Source organism: Aquarana catesbeiana, linkage group LG06 (assembly GCF_042186555.1).
Source record: "Aquarana catesbeiana isolate 2022-GZ linkage group LG06, ASM4218655v1, whole genome shotgun sequence".
Taxonomy (NCBI): domain Eukaryota; kingdom Metazoa; phylum Chordata; class Amphibia; order Anura; family Ranidae; genus Aquarana; species Aquarana catesbeiana.
In genome coordinates, this window is record NC_133329.1 from 30,838,549 (window position 1) to 30,861,693 (window position 23,145).

The 23,145-nt window shown below is 45.9% G+C and overlaps 2 protein-coding genes across 2 annotated transcripts in view; both read right to left on the reverse strand.

The window, feature by feature from the left end:
* Positions 1 to 9,563, reverse strand: part of LOC141147353 (serine protease 33-like) — a 37,403-nt gene extending 27,840 nt beyond the window's left edge. Inside the window, exon 1 of the mRNA XM_073634593.1 lies at positions 9,331 to 9,563. Within this exon, the coding sequence (XP_073490694.1) occupies positions 9,331 to 9,563 (233 nt within the window). The remainder of the gene's footprint in view (positions 1 to 9,330) is intronic.
* Positions 1 to 23,145, reverse strand: part of LOC141147933 (transmembrane protease serine 9-like) — a 441,310-nt gene that overhangs the window by 410,270 nt on the left and 7,895 nt on the right. The window lies entirely within an intron of this gene.

Below are 23,145 nucleotides of genomic sequence, written 5' to 3' on the forward strand. Positions count from 1 at the left end.
GCGTGGTGGCGGAACAACCTCCAACACTACTGCACCTTGTCCTGCATCCTTCCCAGCTGCCAGCAGAGTCACCCAATGCGCCGTGAAACTTAGGTAACGTCCCTGTCCATGCCTGCTGGACCATGAGTCAGCGGTAATATGCACCTTACCGCTGACCGCCCTGTCCAGCGAGGCATGGACATTGCCTTCCACATGCTGGTAGAGAGCCGGAATCGCCTTCCGTGAGAAAAAGTGGCGTTTGGGTACCTGCCACTGAGGAACCGCACATTCCACAAACTCACGGAAGGGGGCAGAGTCTACCAACTGAAAAGGCAGCAGTTGAAGTGCTAGCAATTTTGCCAAGCTAGCATTCAACCGTTGGGCATGTGGATGGCTGGGACCAAACTTCTTTCAGCGGTGCAGCAGCTGGGGCAGGGAAATTTGCCTGGTACAATCTGACGTTGGTGTACCAAAATCAGATTGCCCACAAGTACGTGGCTGTGACACACCTAATTCTACACCTTCATTCCTCTCAGTGCAGGTCTCAGAGAGGACTGAAGGTCTAGTGGGGTTGGAAATCTCAGCTGATGAGGAGCAAGCAGAGGTCCTCTTTGTTCTTTGGTGTGGGTCTTTTAGATACGCTTGCCAACGAACTGCATGGCAGGTCAACATATGTCTGGTCAAGCATGTGGTACCCAAGCGGGAGATGTTTTGGCCACGCGAGATACGCTTGAGACATATGTTGCAAATAGCAGCGGTGCGATCTGATGCACTCGTCTCAAAAAAGGCCCACACCAAAGAACTTTTTGAATAACGCGCAGAGACTGCAGCGCCCTGCACATGTGGAGCTTTGGGGTGTGATGCAGTCAATGTGCTGCCCTTAGGCTGGCCCCTGGAGGGCATCCTGCCTCGTTGGTGATGTGCCGCCTCCTCCTCCTCCTCCTCCTCCTCTCTCCTATCAGGCACCCACGTTGAGTCAGTGACCTCATCATCCCCTCCCTCCTCATCACTGGAGCAAACCTGGCAGTATGCTGCAGCAGGGGGAGCATGACTGCCAGATTGCTGTCCTTCTTGGGCACCCCCTCTGTCCGTGCTCGTGTTACTGCCTTCATCGAGCTCAGTATCATCATCAGAGCCTTCCAAACGCTGGGCATCCTCCTGGAGCATGTACCCAACACTGTGGTCAAACAGTTCGAGGGACTCCTCAGGAGGACATGGTGGGGCTAGGGAAGGAGTCACTGATGACATTGAGCCGAGGGAAGAGGCCGCTGCTTTGCCAGACAAAGTACCCCGGGCATGGGTGAGAGAGGATGAGGAGGATGAGGACGGCTTGGTCATCCACTCGACCAAGTCTTCCGCATGTTGCGGCTCAACATGGCCAGCTGCCGAAAAAAAGGCCAAGCGTGTCCCATGGCCACGTGCTGATGAGGATGCACCGTCTCCACGACCAGCACTAGACACAGAGCCTGCTTGCCCTCTCTTATTGGCTTGTGACTGTCTGCCTCTCCTTCTTGGCCTTCCAGACATACTAATGGCCTGTAGCTGCACTAAGCTGGGATATATATATATATATATATATATATATATATATATATATATATATATATATATATATATATGTACTGATACTGCAGCTAGCAAAATCAACTGCCTGCCTGTAGTATGAAAACACCACCAACCTTCTACAGGTAGCTTTAGCTGAACACTGTGAGGTGGACGCACCCCACTAACTTGTAGGTTTAGCAGAACACTGTGAGCAGGATGCACTGCACTAACTGTAAATAGTCTAGCTGCCTGACTGTGGTACTAAAAGGATCAAAAGAACACCAGCAATTTTCTTTAAAATACTGTAACAAGACAAGCCTGCCTGTCAGTAAGAAGATAACAGGAACGGATCTAGCTGAACACTGTGAGCAGGACGCACCCCACTAGCTTGTAGGTTTAGCTGAACACTGTGAGGTGGACGCACCCCACTAACTTGTAGGTTTAGCTGAACACTGTGAGCAGGACGCACCCCACTAACTTGTAGGTTTAGCATAACACTGTGAGCAGGACGCACTGCACTAACTGTAAATAGTCTAGCTGCCTGACTGTGGTACTAATAGGATCAAAAGAACACCAGCAATTTTCTTCAGGTAGCTGTATTTACTGTAACAAGACAAGCCTGCCTGTCAGTAAGAAGATAACAGAAACTGATCTAGCTGAACACTGTGAGCAGGACGCACCCCACTAGCTTGTAGGTTTAGCTGAACACTGTGAGGTGGATGCACCCCACTAACTTGTAGGTTTAGCTGAACACTGTGAGCAGGACGCACCCCACTAACTTGTAGGTTTAGCAGAACACTGTGAGCAGGACGCACTGCACTAACTGTAAATAGTCTAGCTGCCTGACTGTGGTACTAATAGGATCAAAAGAACACCAGCAATTTTCTTCACGTAGCTGTATTTACTGTAACAAGACAAGCCTGCCTGTCAGTAAGAAGATAACAGGAACAGATCTAGCTGAACACTGTGAGCAGGACGCACCCCACTAGCTTGTAGGTTTAGCTGAACACTGTGAGGTGGACGCACCCCACTAACTTGTAGGTTTAGTTGAACACTGTGAGCAGGACGCACCCCACTAACTTGTAGGTTTAGCAGAACACTGTGAGCAGGACGCACTGCACTAACTGTAAATAGTCTAGCTGCCTGACTGTGGTACTAATAGGATCAAAAGAACACCAGCAATTTTCTTCAGGTAGCTGTATTTACTGTAACAAGACAAGCCTGCCTGTCAGTAAGAAGATAACAGAAACGGATCTAGCTGAACACTGTGAGCAGGACGCACCCCACTAGCTTGTAGGTTTAGCTGAACACTGTGAGGTGGACGCACCCCACTAACTTGTAGGTTTAGCTGAACACTGTGAGCAGGACGCACTGCACTAACTGTAAATAGTCTAGCTGCCTGACTGTGGTACTAATAGGATGAAAAGAACACCAGTAATTTTCTTTAAAATACTGTAACAAGACAAGCCTGCCTGTCAGTAAGAAGATAACAGGAACGGATCTAGCTGAACACTGTGAGCAGGACGCACTGCACTAAATGTAAATAGTCTAGCTGCCTGATTGTGGTACTAATAGGATCAAAAGAACACCAGTAATTTTCTTCAAAATACTGTAACAAGACAAGCCTGCCTGTCAGTAGGAATATAACAGGAACAAATCTAGCTGAACACTGTGAGCAGGACGCACTGCACTAAATGTAAATAGTCTAGAAGATAACAGGAACGGATCTAGCTAAACTGAATACAGTGTATATATATATATATATATATATATATGCAACACCTGGGATGCATATATATACACAATACACTTTAAGTGCAGCTAACTGACTGACTGTCCTGCCTAATCTAGCTAACTCAAATGAAATGACACTGTCTCTCTCTCTCTCTAAGCACACCGGAACACACTGCACAGGGCCGCCGTGCAGGCGGCCTTATATAGTGTGGGGCGTGTACTAAATCCCCTGAGCCATAATTGGCCAAAGCCTCCTTGGCTTTGGCCAATTATGGCTCTCTGTTAAGGCGGCGCTGTGATTGGCCAAGCATGCGGGTCATAGTGCATGCTTGGCCAATCATCAGCAAGCAATGCACTGCGGAGCCGCAGTGAATTATGGGCCGTGACGCGCCACACGAATTTGGCGCGAACGTCCCATATCGTTCGCAATTCGGCGAACGATCGAACAGCCGATGTTCGAGTCGAACATGGGTTCGACTCGAACACGAAGCTCATCCCTAGTTTAGGGTATTGTAAAGGCTACTCTTCACTTGTGTTTATCTATTCACAGTGAATAAGCCTATGAACTCAATAGCTGAATGAGGGGTCCAATATTAGCACTCATTAATGGGCTCTTTGGTGTTCACAGTGTTCAGCTAAACCTACAAGTTAGTGCAGTGCGTCCTGCTCACAGTGTTCAGCTAGATCCGTTCTTGTTATCTTCTTACTGACAGGCAGGCTTGTCTTGTTACAGTATATACAGCTACCTGAAGAAAATTACTGGTGTTCTTTTGATCCTATTAGTACCACAGTCAGGCAGCTAGACTATTTACAGTTAGTGCAGTGCGCCCTGCTCACAGTGTTCAGCTAAACCTACAAGTTAGTGAGGTGCGTCCTGCTCACAGTGTTCAGCTAAACCTACAAGTTAGTGGGGTGCGTCCTGCTCACAGTGTTCAGCTAAACCTACAAGTTAGTGGGGTGCGTCCACCTCACAGTGTTCAGCTAAAGCTACCTGTAGAAGGTTGGTGGTGTTCTCATACTACAGGCAGGCAGTTGATTTTGCTATATATACATATCCCAGCTTAGTGCAGCTACAGGCCATTAGTATGTCCGAAAGGCCAAGAAGGAGAGGCAGACAGTCACAAGCCAATAAGAGAGGGCAAGCATACTCTGTGTCTAGTGCTGGTCGTGGAGACGGTGCATCCTCATCAGCACGTGGCCGTGGGACACGCTTGGGCTTTTTTTCGGCAGCTGGCCGTGTTGAGCCGCAACATGCGGAAGACTTGGTCGAGTGGATGACCAAGCCATCCTCATCCTCCTCATCCTCTCTCACCCATGCCCAGGGTACTTTGTCTGGCAAAGCAGCGGCCTCTTCCCTCGGCTCAATGTCATCAGTGACTCCTTCCCTAGCCCCACCATGTCCTCCTGAGGAGTCCCTCGAACTGTTTGACCACAGTGTTGGGTACATGCTCCAGGAGGATGCCCAGCGTTTGGAAGACTCTGATGATGATACTGAGCTTGATGAAGGCAGTAACATGAGCACGGACAGAGGGGGTGCCCAAGAAGGACAGCATGCTCTCCCTGCTGCAGCATACTGCCAGGTTTGCTCCAGTGATGAGGAGGGAGGGGATGATGAGGTCACTGACTCAATGTGGGTGCCTGATAGGAGAGAGGAGGAGGAGGAGGAGGAGGAGGCGGCACATCACCAACGAGGCAGGATGCCCTCCAGGGGCCAGCCTAAGGGCAGCACATTGACTGCATCACACCCCAAAGCTCGACATGTGCAGGGCGCTGCAGTCTCTGCGCGTTATTCAAAAAGTTCTTTGGTGTGGGCCTTTTTTGAGACGAGTGCATCAGATCGCACCGCTGCTATTTGCAACATATGTCTCAAGCGTATCTCGCGTGGCCAAAACATCTCCCGCTTGGGTACCACATGCTTGACCAGACATATGTTGACCTGCCATGCAGTTCATTGGCAAGCGTATCTAAAAGACCCACACCAAAGAACAAAGAGGACCTCTCCTTGCTCCTCATCAGCTGAGATTTCCAACCCCACTATACCTTCAGTTCTCTCTGAGACCTGCACTGAGAGGAATGAAGGTGTAGAATTAGGTGTGTCACAGCCAAGTACTTGTGGGCAATCTGCTTTTGGTACACCGACGTCAGATTGTACCAGGCAAATTTCCCTGCCCCAGCTGCTGCACCGCCAAAAGAAGTTTGCTCCCAGCCATCCACATGCCCAGCGGTTGAATGCTAGCTTGGCAAAATTGCTAGCACTTCATCTGCTGCCTTTTCAGTTGGTAGACTCTGCCCCCTTCCGTGAGTTTGTGGAATGTGTGGTTCCTCAGTGGCAGGTACCTAAACGCCACTTTTTCTCACGGAAGGCGATTCCAGCTCTCTACCGGCATGTGGAAGGCAATGTCCATGCCTCGCTGGACAGGGCGGTCAGCGGTAAGGTGCATATTACCGCTGACTCATGGTCCAGCAGGCATGGACAGGGACGTTACTTAAGTTTCACGGCGCATTGGGTGACTCTGCTGGCAGCTGGGAAGAATGCAGGACAAGGTGCAGTAGTGTTGGAGGTTGTTCCGCCACCATGCCTCCAAAATGCTAATGATTGTGACACACCTCTCTCCTCCACCCCCTCCTCTTCTTCTTCCTCCATGGCCTCTTCCTGCGCTTTGTCCTTGGAACCAGCGGTGCTCCGTAGCCGTTCAAGGGGCTACGCAAGTACGCAGGCCAAAAGATGCCATGCGGTGCTTGAGCTGGTGTGCTTGGGGGACAGGAGCCACACTGGGGCAGAGGTTCTGTCAGCTCTGCAGGGGCACGTTCAGAGGTGGTTGACACCACACCAACTTAAGGCAGGAATGGTGGTTTGTGACAATGGCACCAACCTCCTCTCTGCCCTCCGACATGGACAAATGACCCATGTGCCCTGTTTGGCTCACGTCCTTAACTTGGTGGTGCAGCAGTTCTTGGGCAGGTACCCTGGCTTACAGGATGTCCTGAGGCAGGCCAGGAAAGTCTGTGTGCATTTCCGCCGGTCATATAATGCCAGTGCTTGGCTGACAGACCTCCAAAAGGAGTTTAACCTGCCCAAGAACCACCTAATCTGTGACATGCCCACCAGGTGTAACTCAACGTTGGCCATGCTGCAGCGGCTGCACACGCAGCAGAGGGCCATCAATGAGTACCTGTGTGACTATGGCACCAGGACAGGGTCAGGGGAGCTTGTTTTTTTTTCCCCACGCCAGTGGGCCATGATCAGGGATGCATGCACTGTCCTGTCACCATTTGAGGAGGCCACGAGGATGGTGAGCAGTGACAGTGCATGCATCAGTGACACTGTCCCCCTTGTCCACCTGTTGGAGCACACGCTGCGTGGAATAATGGACAGGGCACTTGAGGCAGAACAGAGGCAGGAAGAGGAGGACTTCCTTAGCTCTCAAGGCCCCCTTTATCCAGACAGTGTTCCTGCGTGCCCGCCGATCACACAGGAAGAGGACGAGGAGGAGGAGGAGGAAGATTGCGTCAGTATGGAGGTGGAGCCTGGCACTCAGCATCAGCAGCAGTCTTTAAGGGATCAGTCCCAAGAAACACATGGACTTGTACGTGGCTGGGAGGAGGTGGCTGTGGACCATGTCGTCCTTAGTGACCCAGAGGACTCCAGACCGAATGCCTCAGCAAACCTACGCTGCATGGCCTCCCTGATCCTGCAAAGCCTGCGTAAGGATCCTCGTATTCGTGGTATCAAGGAGAAGGACCAATACTGGCTGGCAACCCTCCTTGATCCACGTTACAAGGGTAAGGTTGCGGACCTTATCTTGCCATCGCAGAGGGAGCAGAGGATGAAACATCTTCAGAAGGCCTTGCAGAAAGGTCTGTGCAACTCGTTCCCAGAGACTGGGAGGTTACAAACTCCTGTTTCTGGACAACGTGTTGCTGAGGCTTCGGTCAGTCAAAGAAGGAGCGGTGGAGAAGGTGGGCGTCTGACCGATGCATTCAGACAATTTTTTGGTCCGCAGCCCCAAGGTATGATCGGTTCCAGCAACCATCGCCAGCGTCTGTTTTACATGGTGCAGGAATACCTAGGGGCAAGATCAGACTTGGACACCTTTCCCACCGAAAATCCTCTGGGTTACTGGGTCTTGAGGATGGATCACTGGCCAGAGCTTGCACAGTATGCAATTGAGCTACTGGCCTGTCCTGCATCCAGCGTTCTTTCGAAACGCACATTCAGTGCTGCTGGAGGCGTGGTAACCGATCACAGGGTGCGTCTGTCCACCGACTCGGTCGATCGACTGACCTTCATAAAAATGAATCAGTCTTGGATCACCACCAGCTACCAAGCACCTGATGCTGATGTAACCGAATAATTTTTTTTAAAATCTCAGATCCCTTCAAAGACTGCCTATGCTGATGCTGAGTGACTATCCCTGAGTAATTATCCTCTTCCTCCTCAATCATCACGCTGATAGCTTGAAAGAACATTTTTGGTTCTGGGCGCCACCACCAGTGCCTAAGGCATAATTTTTCGGCTCCTGTTTAACAGGGGCGTGTGATTACAATTTTTGATGCAATACTTTGCAGCAGGGCTCGTTCCTGCGTTCCAACTAGAGTGTCTGTGAGGGGTTGCAGTATTGTGGCACCAGCACCAGTGCCTAAGGCCCAATTTTTCTGCCCCTGTTTAACATGGGCGTGTAATTACAATTTTTGATGCAATACTTTGCAGTGTTGTGTCACCAGCACCACCACCACCACCACCAAAGGCCTAATTTTTCTGCCCCTGTTCAACAGGGGCATGTAATTACAATTCTTGATCTAATATTTCACAGCAGGGCCCTGTGAGGGCTTACGTTGTTGTGGCCACAACAACACCTAAGGGCCAAATTTCTGCTGAGTATATAGGGCAGGCCCCTACTTTCAAACATCTAACTTACAAACGACTCCTACTTGCAAACGGAAGGAGACAACAGGAAGTGAGATGAAATCTACCCCTAGGAAGGGAAATTCTCTCCTGTAAGAGTTAATATGGGAAAAACATTTCTCCTTTCTACTGATGCTTTCCAATCCTTGTTCCACAAAAAACCCCAAATTTTCTAAAAACATTTGTCATTGAGACAAAAAGTGAGGTGAAATCTTCTAAAGAGGAGGAAAGACAGCAAAACAAATGTCACAGGGGTGATAACCCTTCCCTATGTTTTCCAAAAAGCTTAAAAAAATTTTTTGGCTGGAGCTAAACATGTACCCATTCAAAATGACAAACAGATTCTACTTAACAACAAACCTACAGTCCCTGTCTTGTTTGCACCGCCTGTATACTGCTGTTCAGAGTATACAGGGCCCGGTGGCCCCACACCTTTCCTTATTTTAATTTGGGTGCGGGGTTCCCCTTAATATCCATACAAGACCCAAAGGGCCTGGTAATGGACTGGGGGGTACCCATGCCGTTTGTCTCACTGATTTTCATCCATATTGCCAGGACCCGACATTACATTAAACCCGCAAGCAGTTTTAAATGAGATTTTTTCCTTTAAAAATGACATTTGGTGCAGGGACTGTTCTAAACACGGGAAACACGCGCCACTTTACAGGCATACTATAGACACCCCTCAGGTACAATATTTAAAGGAATATTTCACTTTTTTTTTTTTTTTACTTTAAGCATCATTAAAATCACTGCTCCCGAAAAAACGGCCGTTTTTAAAAGTTTTTTTTGCATTGATACATGTCCCCTGGGGTAGGAGCCGGGTCCCCAAACCCTTTTTAGGACAATACCATGCAAATTAGCCTTTAAAATGAGCACTTTTGATTTCAAACGTTCAAGTCCCATAGACGTCAATGGGGTTCTAATGTTCGTGCGAATTTTCGGTCCGTTCGCAGGTTCTGGTGCGAACCGAACCAGGGGGTGTTCGGCTCATCCCTACTGATGATCAATGAGGCACACTTGGCAGTTTTAAAGTGGACACTTTATAAAAGATGAACACTGGTTTAATAAACACGTCCATGTTTTTTTAGAAACATTTTTACAAAAGCAGAATGATTGGTGTCTGATGGAAGAATTGGTTTATAAAGGTAACATGTTATACTCACTAGTTGATGCAATGCGCTGCCGTCATAACCCACTCCGGTGAGATCAGGGAGCCTCCACATAAATATTCTTTATTTGATTCTGTATCTATAACAGCGACCTGCCAGGGCCACGCCCCATCCAAGGAACTTGTACCACCAACTATCCGATTGGACACCAAGGGGGAACCGCACACTGAATAATCTGCAGATGACACAAGCAAAAATTTAAAAAAAATATTTTTCTTAGCTTTCATAATTAAATATATACATAAATAACACAAAAAATGAACCTATATTAATTGATATGTCATCTTTCAGCAGATAAAAATCCTCAGGACTGATACTATGTAAGAGATTTTGATGACACAAATTTCAGCCACATATATTCAACACCAAACCCAACTAACTTTCATTTTATTACAATTAATGTTCCCCAGGCAGTGTTTAAAATACAAAATGGAGCTCAGCCTGCAATACACACCTCCTCTCTTGTCCCCCTCAGTAATTGCTTTTTTGTAAAAAAAGATGTTCTCAGTCTTCTGATTTAATTGACACCCAACCTCATTCTAACTAGAAGACTGAGATAAACTTGTGAATGGAGTGCATCACCATAGTACTTCATTCACAAGGAAAAAATGCAGCGAGGGGTGCTAATGTTGTCATGTCTACGTAATTAAAAACTGCCCAGGAGAAGACCTGAAGAGAAAGAGGACCCTTTATATCATGTGGTTGGCCTGAAGATACCCAAAAAGAGTGAGTTGAAAGAAAAAGAAATATAGTAAAATATTGCTGGAAGGGAACTCCAGGTGGAAAAGGAGGTCCAGTCAGAGGGGGAACCTGGAACCAGGAGTTCAACTTCAGTGATGCTAATCTTGAAGTCTATTATCCTCAACCATTTATGTAAAATTGTGTCAAAAATATCTACCACAACTAGAGGAAATAATCAAAAGAATCTTCTTATTTGAATCTCTATGAACGTTATCTGAATTATGGAAATAATCCTATTAATGTAAGGAAAGGTTTCCAGAAACCTTATGTACAAGGCTCAGTTCACAAAGCTGACTCATCAGGAAAAGGATAGCTTTATGCTTAAGGTGACAAAAGACAGATGTCTATTCAGGGACGGACTGATAACTCATGGGGCCCCCGGGCAATAGGAGATTATGGGGCCCCCAGGCAATCAGAGATTATGGGGCCACACAGTATACACACACACACACACAGTATACAATCACACAGTATACACATACATGTACACACAGTATACACAGACAGATGTAAAAAAAACACAGATTTATACACACTGTCCCTGGTTTTACTGAGGCTGACAACCCTGATGGGACCCCCTAGTAGCCCAGGGCCCTCGGGCAGTGCCCTAGTGGCTCAATGGTCAGTCCGCCCCTGTGTCTATTACATTTAACCTCTAACATCAGTAGTTTTGGTCCACAGGAAGCCAACCTCCCTGCCTGGCATCTATTGTTAAATTTGCCACACAGGAGGATAAAAAAACCCCAAGGGCAATCCATTCAAAGTCATTAACCAAATCCTCTCCTTTTATTTATTAATCATATTTATACTAATATAATTTGTTGCTTTTGGAACATTTTTCAGAAAGTGTCACTTTTTTTTTATATATCCCTTAGATTTAGTTGCCCATCCCTAAACTCTCTCCCAGACACTGTGATGCAGAAAATCATACTCCATATTCTGGGACAGGATGAAAAGAAAGGTGTTGTCCAAGAAACCCTAAATTGAATAAAGCCATCTGCAAAGTCAAGATTATAAAGCAACGGTGTACAATAACGAACAAATACACACGCAAAAAAAAAAAAAAACACACACAAAAATTAACTAAACTAATTCAAATACTAATTTAAAATGATTATTATTGCTATTGGAACTATATCTTTTAGTGGAAGCATTGGACCCTGGTAGAGCACTGACTATGCTCTCCTGCTGTCTGTGCTCAGTAAAATATATAGAATCATTCAAAAATATTCTACAATATCTACCATATAATCAACAATATCTGCTATAACAAATGACAAAGCATAACAATAAGAGTTTATACTGTATAGTGCTGTGATTCTTCAATATCGTGATGATTCCTTTAACCACTTCACGCAAATTACCATACCCGTACATCAGTACTTTGACGCTAAATACCGGGGTTATGGCAGTAGCTAGCTGCCATAACCCTGGTATTTTCGGGAACAGCGTGCGTTTCTCTTTAGGATAAAAGTGGTCTCTGCGGTGGATTCGCCGCAAGATCCTATTTATCAGTGGCAGAAGAGGTGCCCACCCCCTACCGCCGCACTGCGATCGTCTCCGCCATAGCGGCGGAGATGATTGCATCCGCTGGTAGCGGCGGAGACAATTGCATCTGCTCCCCTCACTGCCTGGTTGCCGAGTGAGGGGACGATGGCCCCTGTTCGGCTCCATAGCATTGGAGGGCAGAAGCAATGTCAAATGCCACTTCCGCCCAATGCTCTTAAAGGAGAATTTTTTTTTATCCCAACGAGCTCGCGCGCAGAAGCGAACGCATACGTGAGTAGCGCCCGCATATGAAAACGGTGTTCAAACCACACATTGGAGGTATCGCTGCGATTGTTAGAGCGAAAGCAATAATTCTAGCCCTAGACCTCCTCTGTAACTCAAAACTGGTAACCTGTAGAAATTTTTAAGCATCGCCTATGGAGATTTTTAAGAGTTTGTCGCCATTCCACGAGCAGGCGTAATTTTGAAGCGTGACATGTTGGGCATGAATTTACTCAGCATAACATTATCTTTCACAATATAAAAAAAAAAAAAAAATTGGGCTAACTTTACAGTTGTCTTAATTTTTTATGCAATAAAGTGTACTTTTTCCAAAAAAAGTGCACTTGTAAGACCGCTGCGCAAATATGGTGTGACAGAAAGTATTGCAACGACCACAATTTTATTCTCTAGCATGTTAGAAAAAATATATATAATGTTTGGGGGTTCTAAGTAATTCTCTAGCAAAAAAAAAATAATTTTAACTTGTAAACACTAAGTCTAAGAAATAGGCCTGGTCCTTAACCGCTTCAGCCACGGAAGACTTTACCCCCTTCCTGACCAGAGCATGTTTTGCAATTCAGCACTGCGTCACTTTACTAGCAATTGCCACACTGCACCCAAAGAAAATTGACGGCTTTTTTTTCCCCCACAAATAGAGCTTTCTTTTGGTGGTATTTGATCACCTCTGTGGTTTTTATTTTTTGCGCTATAAACAAAAAAAGAGCAACACTTTTGAAAAAAAAAGCAATATTTTTTCATTTTTGTTATAATAAATATCCCCCAAAAATATATAAAAAACTATTTTTTTCCTCAGTTTAGGCCAATATGTATTCTTCTACATATTTTTGGTAAAAAAAAAAAAAAAACGCAATAAGAGTATATTGATTGGTTTACACAAAAGTTATAGCCTCTACAAAATAGGGGATAATTTTATAGAATTTTTTATTAGTATTTTTTTTTTTTACTAATAATGGTGGTGATCTGCGATTTTTATTGGGACTGTGACATTATGGCGGACACATTGGACACTTTTGACACATTTTTGGGACCATTGGCATTTATACAGTGATCAGTGCTATAAAAATGCACTGATTACTGTAAAAATGTCACTGGCAGGGAAGGGGTTAACACTAGGGGGTGATCAAGGGGTTAACTGTGTTCCCTCTCTGTGTTCTAACTGAAGGGGGATGGGACTGTCTAGGGGAGATGAGAGATCGCTGTTCCTAATTTGTATGAACACACGATCAGTCTCTTCTCCCCTCAGAGAACCAGAAACTGTGTGTTTACACACACAGATCCCGGTTCTAGGTGTGTCACCAGCAATTGCGGGAGCCTGGCAGAGATCGCGACTGCCGGGCACTCGCATTGGCTCCGGGGGCGAACAGCGGGTGCGTGCGCCGCCCTAATAGCCACAGGGCGAAGTGACGTTACATAACGTAGTTACGCCCAGCCGTGCCATTCTGCCGCAGTAAAACTGCGGCGGCTGGTCGGCAAGTGGTTAAAGCAGTTGTATACCCATTTTTTTTATATTTACCAACAGGTAAGCCTATAATAAGGCTTACCTGTAGGTAAAATTAATATATTCACTTTGGATGCAGCCACTGACGTCAGCGGCGCATTCGCTGTGAATGCCCGGCTGAATGTCCGGCAGACGTTGCCAAACCTTGCCGGGAAGAAGACTCCCGCGCACCTGGGAGTGACGTCATCGTGGCTTTGGACACTCACAGTGCCGGAGCCGCAAACCTGGAAGACACACGAGGGCAAAATGTCAACTCCCTCGGCGTGGACCGGGATTAGATACCGATGCCTAGTCCTAAGGTAAGTATTTCATAATGAGCTAGTATGCGGTGCATACTACAGTAGCTCATTGTGCCTTTGCCTTACAAGTTTTTTTTTTTCTGCGGGTATACAACCACTTTAAGTAGTTAAAGAGCCATCCGTGCAGATAAAGTTCTTTAAAAGTGCAATCCATGCAGATAGGCGATCTTTACATGAATAGCTGGTGAGTGAAGGCACAGGACTTTCATCACCTTTGCAATATATTTCTGCACGGATTGATCTTTTTAAAGAACTTTAAAGGAATCATCGTGCTCAGTCTGAGGCTGTGGAACTTGGTGTAAGTGGAGCTGGTATAAGTGGGAGTTAAAAAACCAGAGTTAGAGTGTGCAAGTCTTGCTGTTTGTTTGCTGTTTGTTTGCTGTTTGTTTGCTGTTTGTTTGTTTGCTGTTTGCTTTCTGTTTGCTTGCTGTTTGCTTGCTGTTTGCTTGCTGTTTGTTTGCTGTTTGTTTGCTGTTTGTTTGTTTGCTGTTTGCTGTTTGTTTGTTTGCTGTTTGCTTGCTGTTTGTTTGCTTTTTGTTTGTTTGCTGTTTGCTTTCTGTTTGCTTGCTGTTTGTTTGCTGGGTTGCATTTTTGGGGCTTTTCCTTTTAGTTCTTAATTTGCCTTTTGCTGTCACTTTTTAAATAGCTTTTTTTTTTTTTTTTTTTCTCTGGTTCCATCAGTCTATCTAGGGGGGTGGTTAATTGCTCACAGGTGCCTATTTAACTGGTTGTAGGACTCAGTCTGAGCGTGCTCAGTCTGAGGCTGTGGAACTCTGTGTAAGTGGAGCTGGTATAAGTGGGAGTTAAAAACCAGAGTTTAAAACAGGAAGTTATAACAGGGGTCATAGTACCTGTGTAGTGTGAGTATCTGAGTGTTGTCTGAGTAGTGTGTGTGGATCGTTAGTACTTGTGTATCGTGTACTGTATACTTGTGTATTGCGAGTGCACATAGGTCTGTGAGTACCTGTGTATTGTCTTGTTGTGTACCTGTGTATTGTCTTGAGTATTAGTGCCAGGAAGCTAGCTGTTAGGTAATTTGGACAGGGTAAAATCCCCAAATCCTCACTATATTTAATAGGTACGATGCCCGGTGGGTGTGGAGAGTCGACACTTTGTACATCTTGCCGCATGTATGCGTTCCTTGATCATCCGATCGAGGGCGAATACTGCTGTGCAAAATGTAAGCACATTGTTTCCCTGGAAGCCCAGGTTCTGAATCTGGGGAAGCAACTGTCAGCACTGAGAAGTCCCTCCATACTAAAGGTGAGCCAGGAACGTACACGGCAGGGGCCAGCACAGAGGCGGGTGGAGACAAAGAGGTGCAGGCACTAGCAAAGAGTAGATGGGTGACAGTCAGGAGGGGTAGAGGGGGAAGTGCCAGAGAGGCCGATCCAGGACTGGAGCATCCCAATAAGTACGCTCCATTGAGTGACATTGGTGAAACCAGTCAGGGACCAGCACTGCTGGAGATGAGGGACTCTCCTAGCTGCCAGGGGAAGAACTCCTCCAGTGAGAGTGGGGGGGCAGCAAAGGGAAAGGAAAGACAGATTGTGGTGGTAGGGGACTCAATTCTTAGAAGGACAGAGAGGGCAATCTGTAACCAAGACCTGAAGCGCCGAACAGTATGTTGTCTACCGGGCGCTCGGGTTCGGCACATCACGGATCTTGTGGACAGATTACTGGGAGGGGCTGGGGAAGACCCGGCTGTCATGGTGCACGTTGGCACCAATGACAAAGTCAGAGGCAGATGGAGTGTCCTAAAGAACGATTTTAGGGACTTAGGTGCTAAATTGAGGAAAAGGACCTCCTAGGTAGTGTTCTCAGGAATACTACCAGTACATCGAGCCACACCAGAAAGGAAGAGGGAGATTAGGGAAGTAAACAAGTGGCTGAAGATCTGGTGTAGTAAGGAGGGGTTTGGGTTCCTGGAGGACTGGGCCGACTTCTCAGTCGGTAACCGGTACTATAGAAGGGACAGACTGCACCTAAATGAGGAGGGTGCAGATCTGCTGGGAATGAAGATGGCCAAAAAGTTAGAGGGGTTCTTAAACTAGGCGATGAGGGGGAGGGTCCAGAGACAGTGATAGCCAGCGTGGAATTGGGGGCATTAGTGGTAGGTTAACCAAAGCACAAAAACACAAGGTGAGTACAGTAGCAAGTCCTAGTTGCAATCTTGAAACACCCAATACGAGGACAATATGCGACCGGTCTAAACTATGTGGAATGTTCACCAATGCCAGGAGCATGGCGGACAAGATGGGTGAACTAGAGATGCTGTTGTACAAGGAGGATTTGGATTTTGTGGGAATTTCAGAGATCTGGTTCAACAGCTCTCATGATTGGCTGGCAAACATTCAAGGGTATACCCTATACCGCAAGGATAGAGAGGGTAAAAAAGGGGGAGGGGTATGCCTATATATCAAAAATAATGTACAAGTGAATGTGAGAGATGACATCACTGAGGGAGCTAGAAAGGAGGTGGAATCCTTATGGGTAGAGCTCCAAAGAGATGAAGCTAAGGGGAAAATAATACTGGGAGTATGCTATAGGCCCCCTAACCTGAGGGAGAAAGTGGAGACGGATCTCATATCACAAATTGGATTAGCAGCAAGGATGGGAAGTGTTATCATAATGGGAGATTTTAATTATCCAGACATAGACTGGGTGGAGGGAACCTCGCATTCATTTAAGGCTCGCCAGTTCCTTAACGTCTTGCAGGACAATTTTATGGGTCAGATGGTAGACGCACCAACTAGAAATAAAACATTACTGGATCTACTGATTACCAACAATACAGACCTGATCACAGATGTGGAAATACGGGGCAATTTAGGTAACAGCGATCACAGGTCAATTAGTTTCAGTATAAATCACACAAATAGGAAACATGAAGGGAACACAAAGACACTGAATTTCAAAAGAGCCAACTTCCCTAAACTACAAACCTTGCTAAAAGGCATAAATTGGGATAAAATATTAGGAACAAAGAATACAGAGGAGAGATGGGTTTGCTTTAAGAGCATATTAAATAAGGGCATTAGCCAATGTATCCCATTGGGTAATAAATTTAAAAGAGCGAACAAAAATCCTGGATGGCTTAACTCCAATGTAAAAATGCATATAAAAGCAAAGGAGAAGGCCTTCAAAAAATACAAGGTTGAGGGATCATCCTCAGCATTCAGACTTTATAAAGAATGCAATAAGAAATGTAAGGGTGCAATTAGGACGGCTAAGATAGAACATGAAAGACACATAGCAGAGGAGAGCAAAAAAAATCCCAAGAAATTCTTTAAGTATGTAAACAGTAAAAAAGGGAGGACAGACCATATTGGCCCCACAAAGAATGAGGAAGGACATCTGGTTACAAAGGATGGGGAGATGGCAAAGGTATTGAATGTATTCTTCTCCTCAGTATTCACAAGTGAATCGGGGGGCTTCAGTAACCAAAACTGCAGTGTTTATCCTCATGACACAACACAGGAAGCACCTACATGGTTAACAGAGGACGGAATTAAAATTAGACTTGAGAAACTTAACATTAATAAATCACCGGGACCAGATGGCTTGCATCCGAGGGTACTTAGGGAACTCAGTCAGGTGATTGCCAGACCATTGTTCCTAATTTTTACAGACAGTCTATTGACTGGAATGGTACCAGCTGATTGGAGAAAAGCCAATGTAGCACCAATATTTAAAAAGGGCCCAAAAAACATCCCTGGGAATTACAGACCAGTTAGCCTAACATCAATAGTATGTAAACTCTTGGAGGGGATGATAAGGGACTATATACAAGATTTTAATAATGAGAACGGTATCATTAGCAGTAATCAGCATGGATTCATGAAGAATCGTCCTTGCCAAACCAATCTATTAACCTTCTATGAGGAGGTGAGTTGCCATCTAGATAAAGGAAGGCCCGTAGACGTGGTGTATCTGGATTTTGCAAAAGCATTTGACACAGTTCCCCATAAACGTTTACTGTACAAAATAAGGTGCGTTGGCATGGACCATAGGGTGAGTACATGGATTGAAAACTGGCTACAAGGGCGTGTTCAGAGGGTGGTGATAAATGGGGAGTACTCAGAATGGTCAGGGGTGGCTAGTGGGGTTCCCCAGGGTTCTGTGCTGGGACCAATCCTATTTAATTTGTTCATAAACGATCTGGAGGATGGGATAAAGAGTTCAATCTCTGTATTTGCAGACGATACTAAGCTAAGCAGGGCAATAACTTATCCGCAGGATGTGGAAATCTTGCAAAAAGACCTGAACAAATTAATGGGGTGGGCGACTACATGGCAAATGAGGTTCAATGTAGAAAAATGTAAAATAATGCATTTGGGTGGCAAAAATATCAATGCAATCTATACACTGGGGGAGAACCTCTAGGGGAATCTAGGATGGAAAAGGACGTGGGGGTCCTAGTAGATGATAGGCTCAGCAATGGCATGCAATGCCAAGCTGCTGCTAATAAAGCAAACAGAATATTGGCAAGCATTAAAAGGGGGATCAATTCCAGAGATAAAACGATAATTCTCCCGCTCTACAAGACTCTGGTCCGGCCGCACCTGGAGTATGCTGTCCAGTTCTGGGCACCAGTCCTCAGGAGGGATGTACTGGAAATGGAGCGAGTACAAAGAAGGGCAACAAAGCTAATAAAGGGTCTGGAGGATCTTAGTTATGAGAAAAGGTTGCAAGCTCTGAACTTATTCTCTCTGGAGAAGAGACGCTTGAGAGGGGATATGATTTCAATTTACAAATACTGTACTGGTGACCCCACAATAGGAATAAAACTTTTTCGCAGAAGAGAGTTTAATAAGACTCGTGGCCACTCATTACAATTGGAAGAAAAGAGGTTTAACCTTAAACTACGTAGAGGGTTCTTTACTGTAAGAGTGGCAAGGATGTGGAATTCCCTTCCACAGGCGGTGGTCTCAGCGGGGAGCATTGATAGCTTCAAGAAACTATTAGATAATCACCTGAATGACCGCAACATACAGGGATATGTAATGAAATACTGACACATAATCACACACATAGGTTGGACTTGATGGACTTGTGTCTTTTTTCAACCTCACCTACTATGTAACTATGTGATATTGAAGAATCACAGCACTATATAAATTCTTATTGTTATGCTTTGTCATTTGTTATAGCAGACATTGTTGATTATATGGTAGATATTGTAGACAATTTTTTAATGATTCTATATATTTTACTGAGCACAGATAACACAGGAACTTCCCATACTAATTCTTAAAGGAGTACACACCTTTTTCTTACAGCAGTCACAACTTAATTTAATGTAAATTCATTTGAGCACACCACAGCACAGAACACTCATAGAATTTATGCTCTCCTGCTGCCTGTTCTTGATTTAGACACATTTTATGTTGAAAAAAAATAGCTAAGGTGCCCCCATCTAAATGTTGCTATGGGGCCCCATAAGTCATAATTATGCCTCTGATAGGATTACAAATACTTTGGTGCTAAGACGGTTCATACATGAATAGTGTATGTAGTCTTCAGCCTGAAGCTCACATTTCAGTTTTCACTGTTTCCTTACAGCATGCAAAGGAACTAAAAATGCCAATCAGCAATAGGGATGAGCTTTATGTTCAGGTCGAACATGAGAAGCGCGCTGTGATCACCGAGTCACTGAGAGTCGGGTGATCACTGATCCAAGTAAGGGGCCGGTCCCGGCCCCTTACCATGTGATCAGCTGTCAGCCAATGACAGCTGATCACATGATCAAAACAAAAGCTCGGTAATCGTTTTTTTTTTCTCCTCGCGCTGACAGTGCGAGGAGAAAAAAAAGCCGATCACCGGCTCACCAGCAAGGGACATCGGTCCCGAAGAGGAGGAGGCAATAATGCCTCATACGTGCCTCAATTGTGCCACCAGTACCCCTTGCCAGTGCCACCTGACATTACCACATCACAGTGCCTACAGTGCCCACCAGTGCCACGTATCAATGCCCATAAGTGCCACCTATAAATGCCTACAAGTGCCACCTATCAATGCCCACCATTGCCACCTAACAATGCCCACCAGTGGTGCCAATCAGTGCCACCTAGCAGTGTACAAGATCAGTGCCCATTATTGCCACCAATCAGTGCCCATCACTGCCACCCATCAGTGCCCATCACTGCCACCTATCAGTGCCCATTGGTGCCGCCTCATCAGCGTACATTAAAGAAGGAGAAAAATTACCCTTTTAAAAAATTTTATAACAAAATATAAAAAAAATATTTTTTTTTTTTAAAAATTCGGTCTTTTTAAATTTTTTTAACAAAACATAAAAACCGCAGAGGTGATCAAATACCACCAAAAGAAAGCTCTATTTGTGGGGAATGATAATAAATGATAAAAATTTCATTTGGGTACAGTGTTGTATGACCGCGCAATTGTCATTCAAAGTGCGTCAGCGCTGAAAGCTGAAAATTGGTCTGGATAGGAGGGGGGTTTAAGTGCCCGGTAAGCAAGTGGTTAAGGAAATAACTAATCACTTTGCCCAGAACCAAAATGGCGCTCAGAGCTTCCGTCGGTCAGTGCTCATGTGCGGACCGGGCGCAGCCCTATGACATCATCGGGAGCGCCCTAGGCCAATAAATACGGCGCTGGGCAGCCACCCCACGCCCATAGGGAGACCCTGACACCTACTGCACGGTGCGACCCGCTCCTCACTCACCCTGAACCTACTAAAAGCCAAATGAGAAAGGAGAAGAGCAGGAACTGAATAAAACAGGTAAAGACATAGCCTAACGGACAAGGAAGCCCCTAAAAAAGGAAATGACAGGCTGGCCCCCCCAAAGTTCCTGGAACCAAGTCATGCTGCATGGCAGATTTCGTTCCTAAAGAGGAAACACTGCAGGGACCCATCAAGACCACACAGACGAGGGTCCCTCAGGCTTATTAGCGTGATGTTAGCAGCCCAAGCACTGAGACTACGCACTGGGAGAGGCTTGAACCCAGCTGGTTACTGCTCAGCGGCAGGGTGGGGGACATAAAATTCCTTACTTCATCACTGGTGCATGGAGGTATGAGGAAAAAAAGAAAAATGGGGTGGCGGCTAACCATGCCTTCATTTATGCTATTCACTGGTCCTGAGGGAGTGGTCAAGAGGCAGAGCTCTATCACTAGTATGCTGCCATGTTGGCGCCAGGAAAGTCATTTAAAAATACTCGCGGCTGTATGAATTGTTGGTTCCGGCAATACACATAAAAGTCATTTTATTCCCCAACAGTCCATTACCAGGCCCCCTATTACCACTCCCGGTTGTTGCCGTTTGTTCCAGCCACATTCCCAGATTCTTACCCACACATTCATGTTGGACTTTTGGTTACGTCAGTAATTCACGAGTTCGATTTGGACTTTTAGTTACATCAGTAATCTATGTGTCGATGTGCTGTATTTTTAGCTAACATTACCAACATTATAATCACTATTTTAGTTTTACCTATCCACCTTATGGTATCATCACTTATTTGTGTCATAGCACTTTTTGTATGATGTTTATTATTGATTCACGGTTTTTTCTCATATATATAACTACTCCTCCCCACTCTGGGATTTATAGTTAGTTACTGGAGGATTTATTTCGTGTTATCCTTCTTATTTCTCTTCAATCACTTCACAGTACTTACCTTTGTTAGTGTCAGCTAACAGTCTAAACACGATTAATTTTGTGTTTCATTAATACGCTTTATTGCGCATATTGCCTTTCAGATTGACATTTTGTCGGGCTTTGCCCAATAACGTACATATAGAGTATCTTCTTTCTAGCGCCACACTTGCCCATACTATAGTCCATTACCAGGCCCTTTGGGTCTGGTATGATTATTAAGGGGAACCCCCAACCAAAATTTTAAAAAAATTGCGTGGGGGTCCCCCCAAATTCCATACCAGGCCTTTCAGGTCTGGCATGGATATTAAAGGGAACCCCGTGCCAAAATTAAAAAAAAAAAAATGGGGGTCCCCTCAAAAATCCATACCAGACCCTTATCCGAGCATGCAACCTGGCAGGCCATAGGTAAAGAGGGGGGACGAGAGAGGGCCCCCCTCCTGAACCATACTAGGCCACATGCCCTCAACATGGGGAGGGTGCTTTGCGGTAGTGGCCCCCCCAAAGCACCTTGTCCCTATGTTGATGGGGACATGGGCCTTACCCCCACAACCCTTGCCCGGTGGTTGTGGGCGTATGCGGGCGGGGAGCTTATCGGAATCTGGAAGCCCCCTTTAACAAGGGAACCCCCAGATCCTGCCCCCCCGTGTGAATTGGTAATGGGGTACAAATGTACCCCTTCCATTTTACAGAAATAGTGTCAAAAATGTTAAAAAAGACAATAGCCGGTTTTTGACAATTCCTTTATTATATTAATGTCTTCTTCTTTCCCCGATTCTTCTTCCATCTTCTTCTGGTCTTCCTTCAGTTTTCTTCTTCTTCCTCCATCTTCTCCTTCCCCGGCTTCTTCCTCTATCTTCCTCTGCTTCATCTTGCGGTTCTCTGCTTCTTCCTCCGGTCTTCTCCTCCGGCATCTTCCTCCGGCTTCTTCTTCCCCACTTCGTCCTTTGGACGATCCACTTCAATGGGAGTCTCCCGCTGTGTGATGCTTTTGTTCTTGTGACAGCTCTTATATAACTGAGGGCAGGGTCATCCGGTGACCCCGCCCTCCTCTGACGCACAGGAACTTTCCTATGGCTTCCCCCGTGGTGTCAGAGGGGGGCAGGGTCACCCATTTTTGTAAACAGGTGACCCCACCCCCTCTGACGCCCCGGGAAAGCCGTAGGGATGTCTCCGTGTGTCAGAGGGTGGCGGGATCACCCGGGAACGTCACGGTGTGGCCCCGTCCTCAGTTATAAAAGAACTGTCACAAGAACAGAAGCGTCACACAGCGGGAGACTCCTATTGAGGGAGATCGTCCAGAGGATGAAGTGGGGAAGAAGAAGCCGGAGGAAGATGCCGGAGGAGAAGACCAGAGGAAGAGGCGGAGGACTGGAGGAAGAAGCAGAGGACTGGAGGATGAAGCAGAGGAAGATAGAGGAAGAAACGGGGAAGAACAAGATGGAGAAGGAAGAAAAAAAACAAAGAAAGACCAGAAGAAGATGGAAGAAGAAGCGAGGAAAGAAGAAGACATTAATAAAGAAATTGTCAAAAACCGGCTATTGTCTTTTTTAACATTTTGACACTTTTTTTGTGAAATGGTAGGGGTACATGTGTACCCCATTACCAATTCACACAGGGGGAAGCCAGGATCTGGGGGTCCCCTTGTTAAAGGGGGCTTCCAGATTCTGATAAATCCCCGTCCGCAGACCCCCACAACCGCCGGGCAAGGGTTGTGGGCATGTGGCCTGGTACGGTTCGGGGGGGCATTTTTTTTTACATTTTGGTTCGGGGTTCCCCTCAATATTCATACTAGACCCAAAGGGCCTGGTAATGGACTGTGGGGGAATCCCATGCTGTTTTTTTCAATAACATTTATG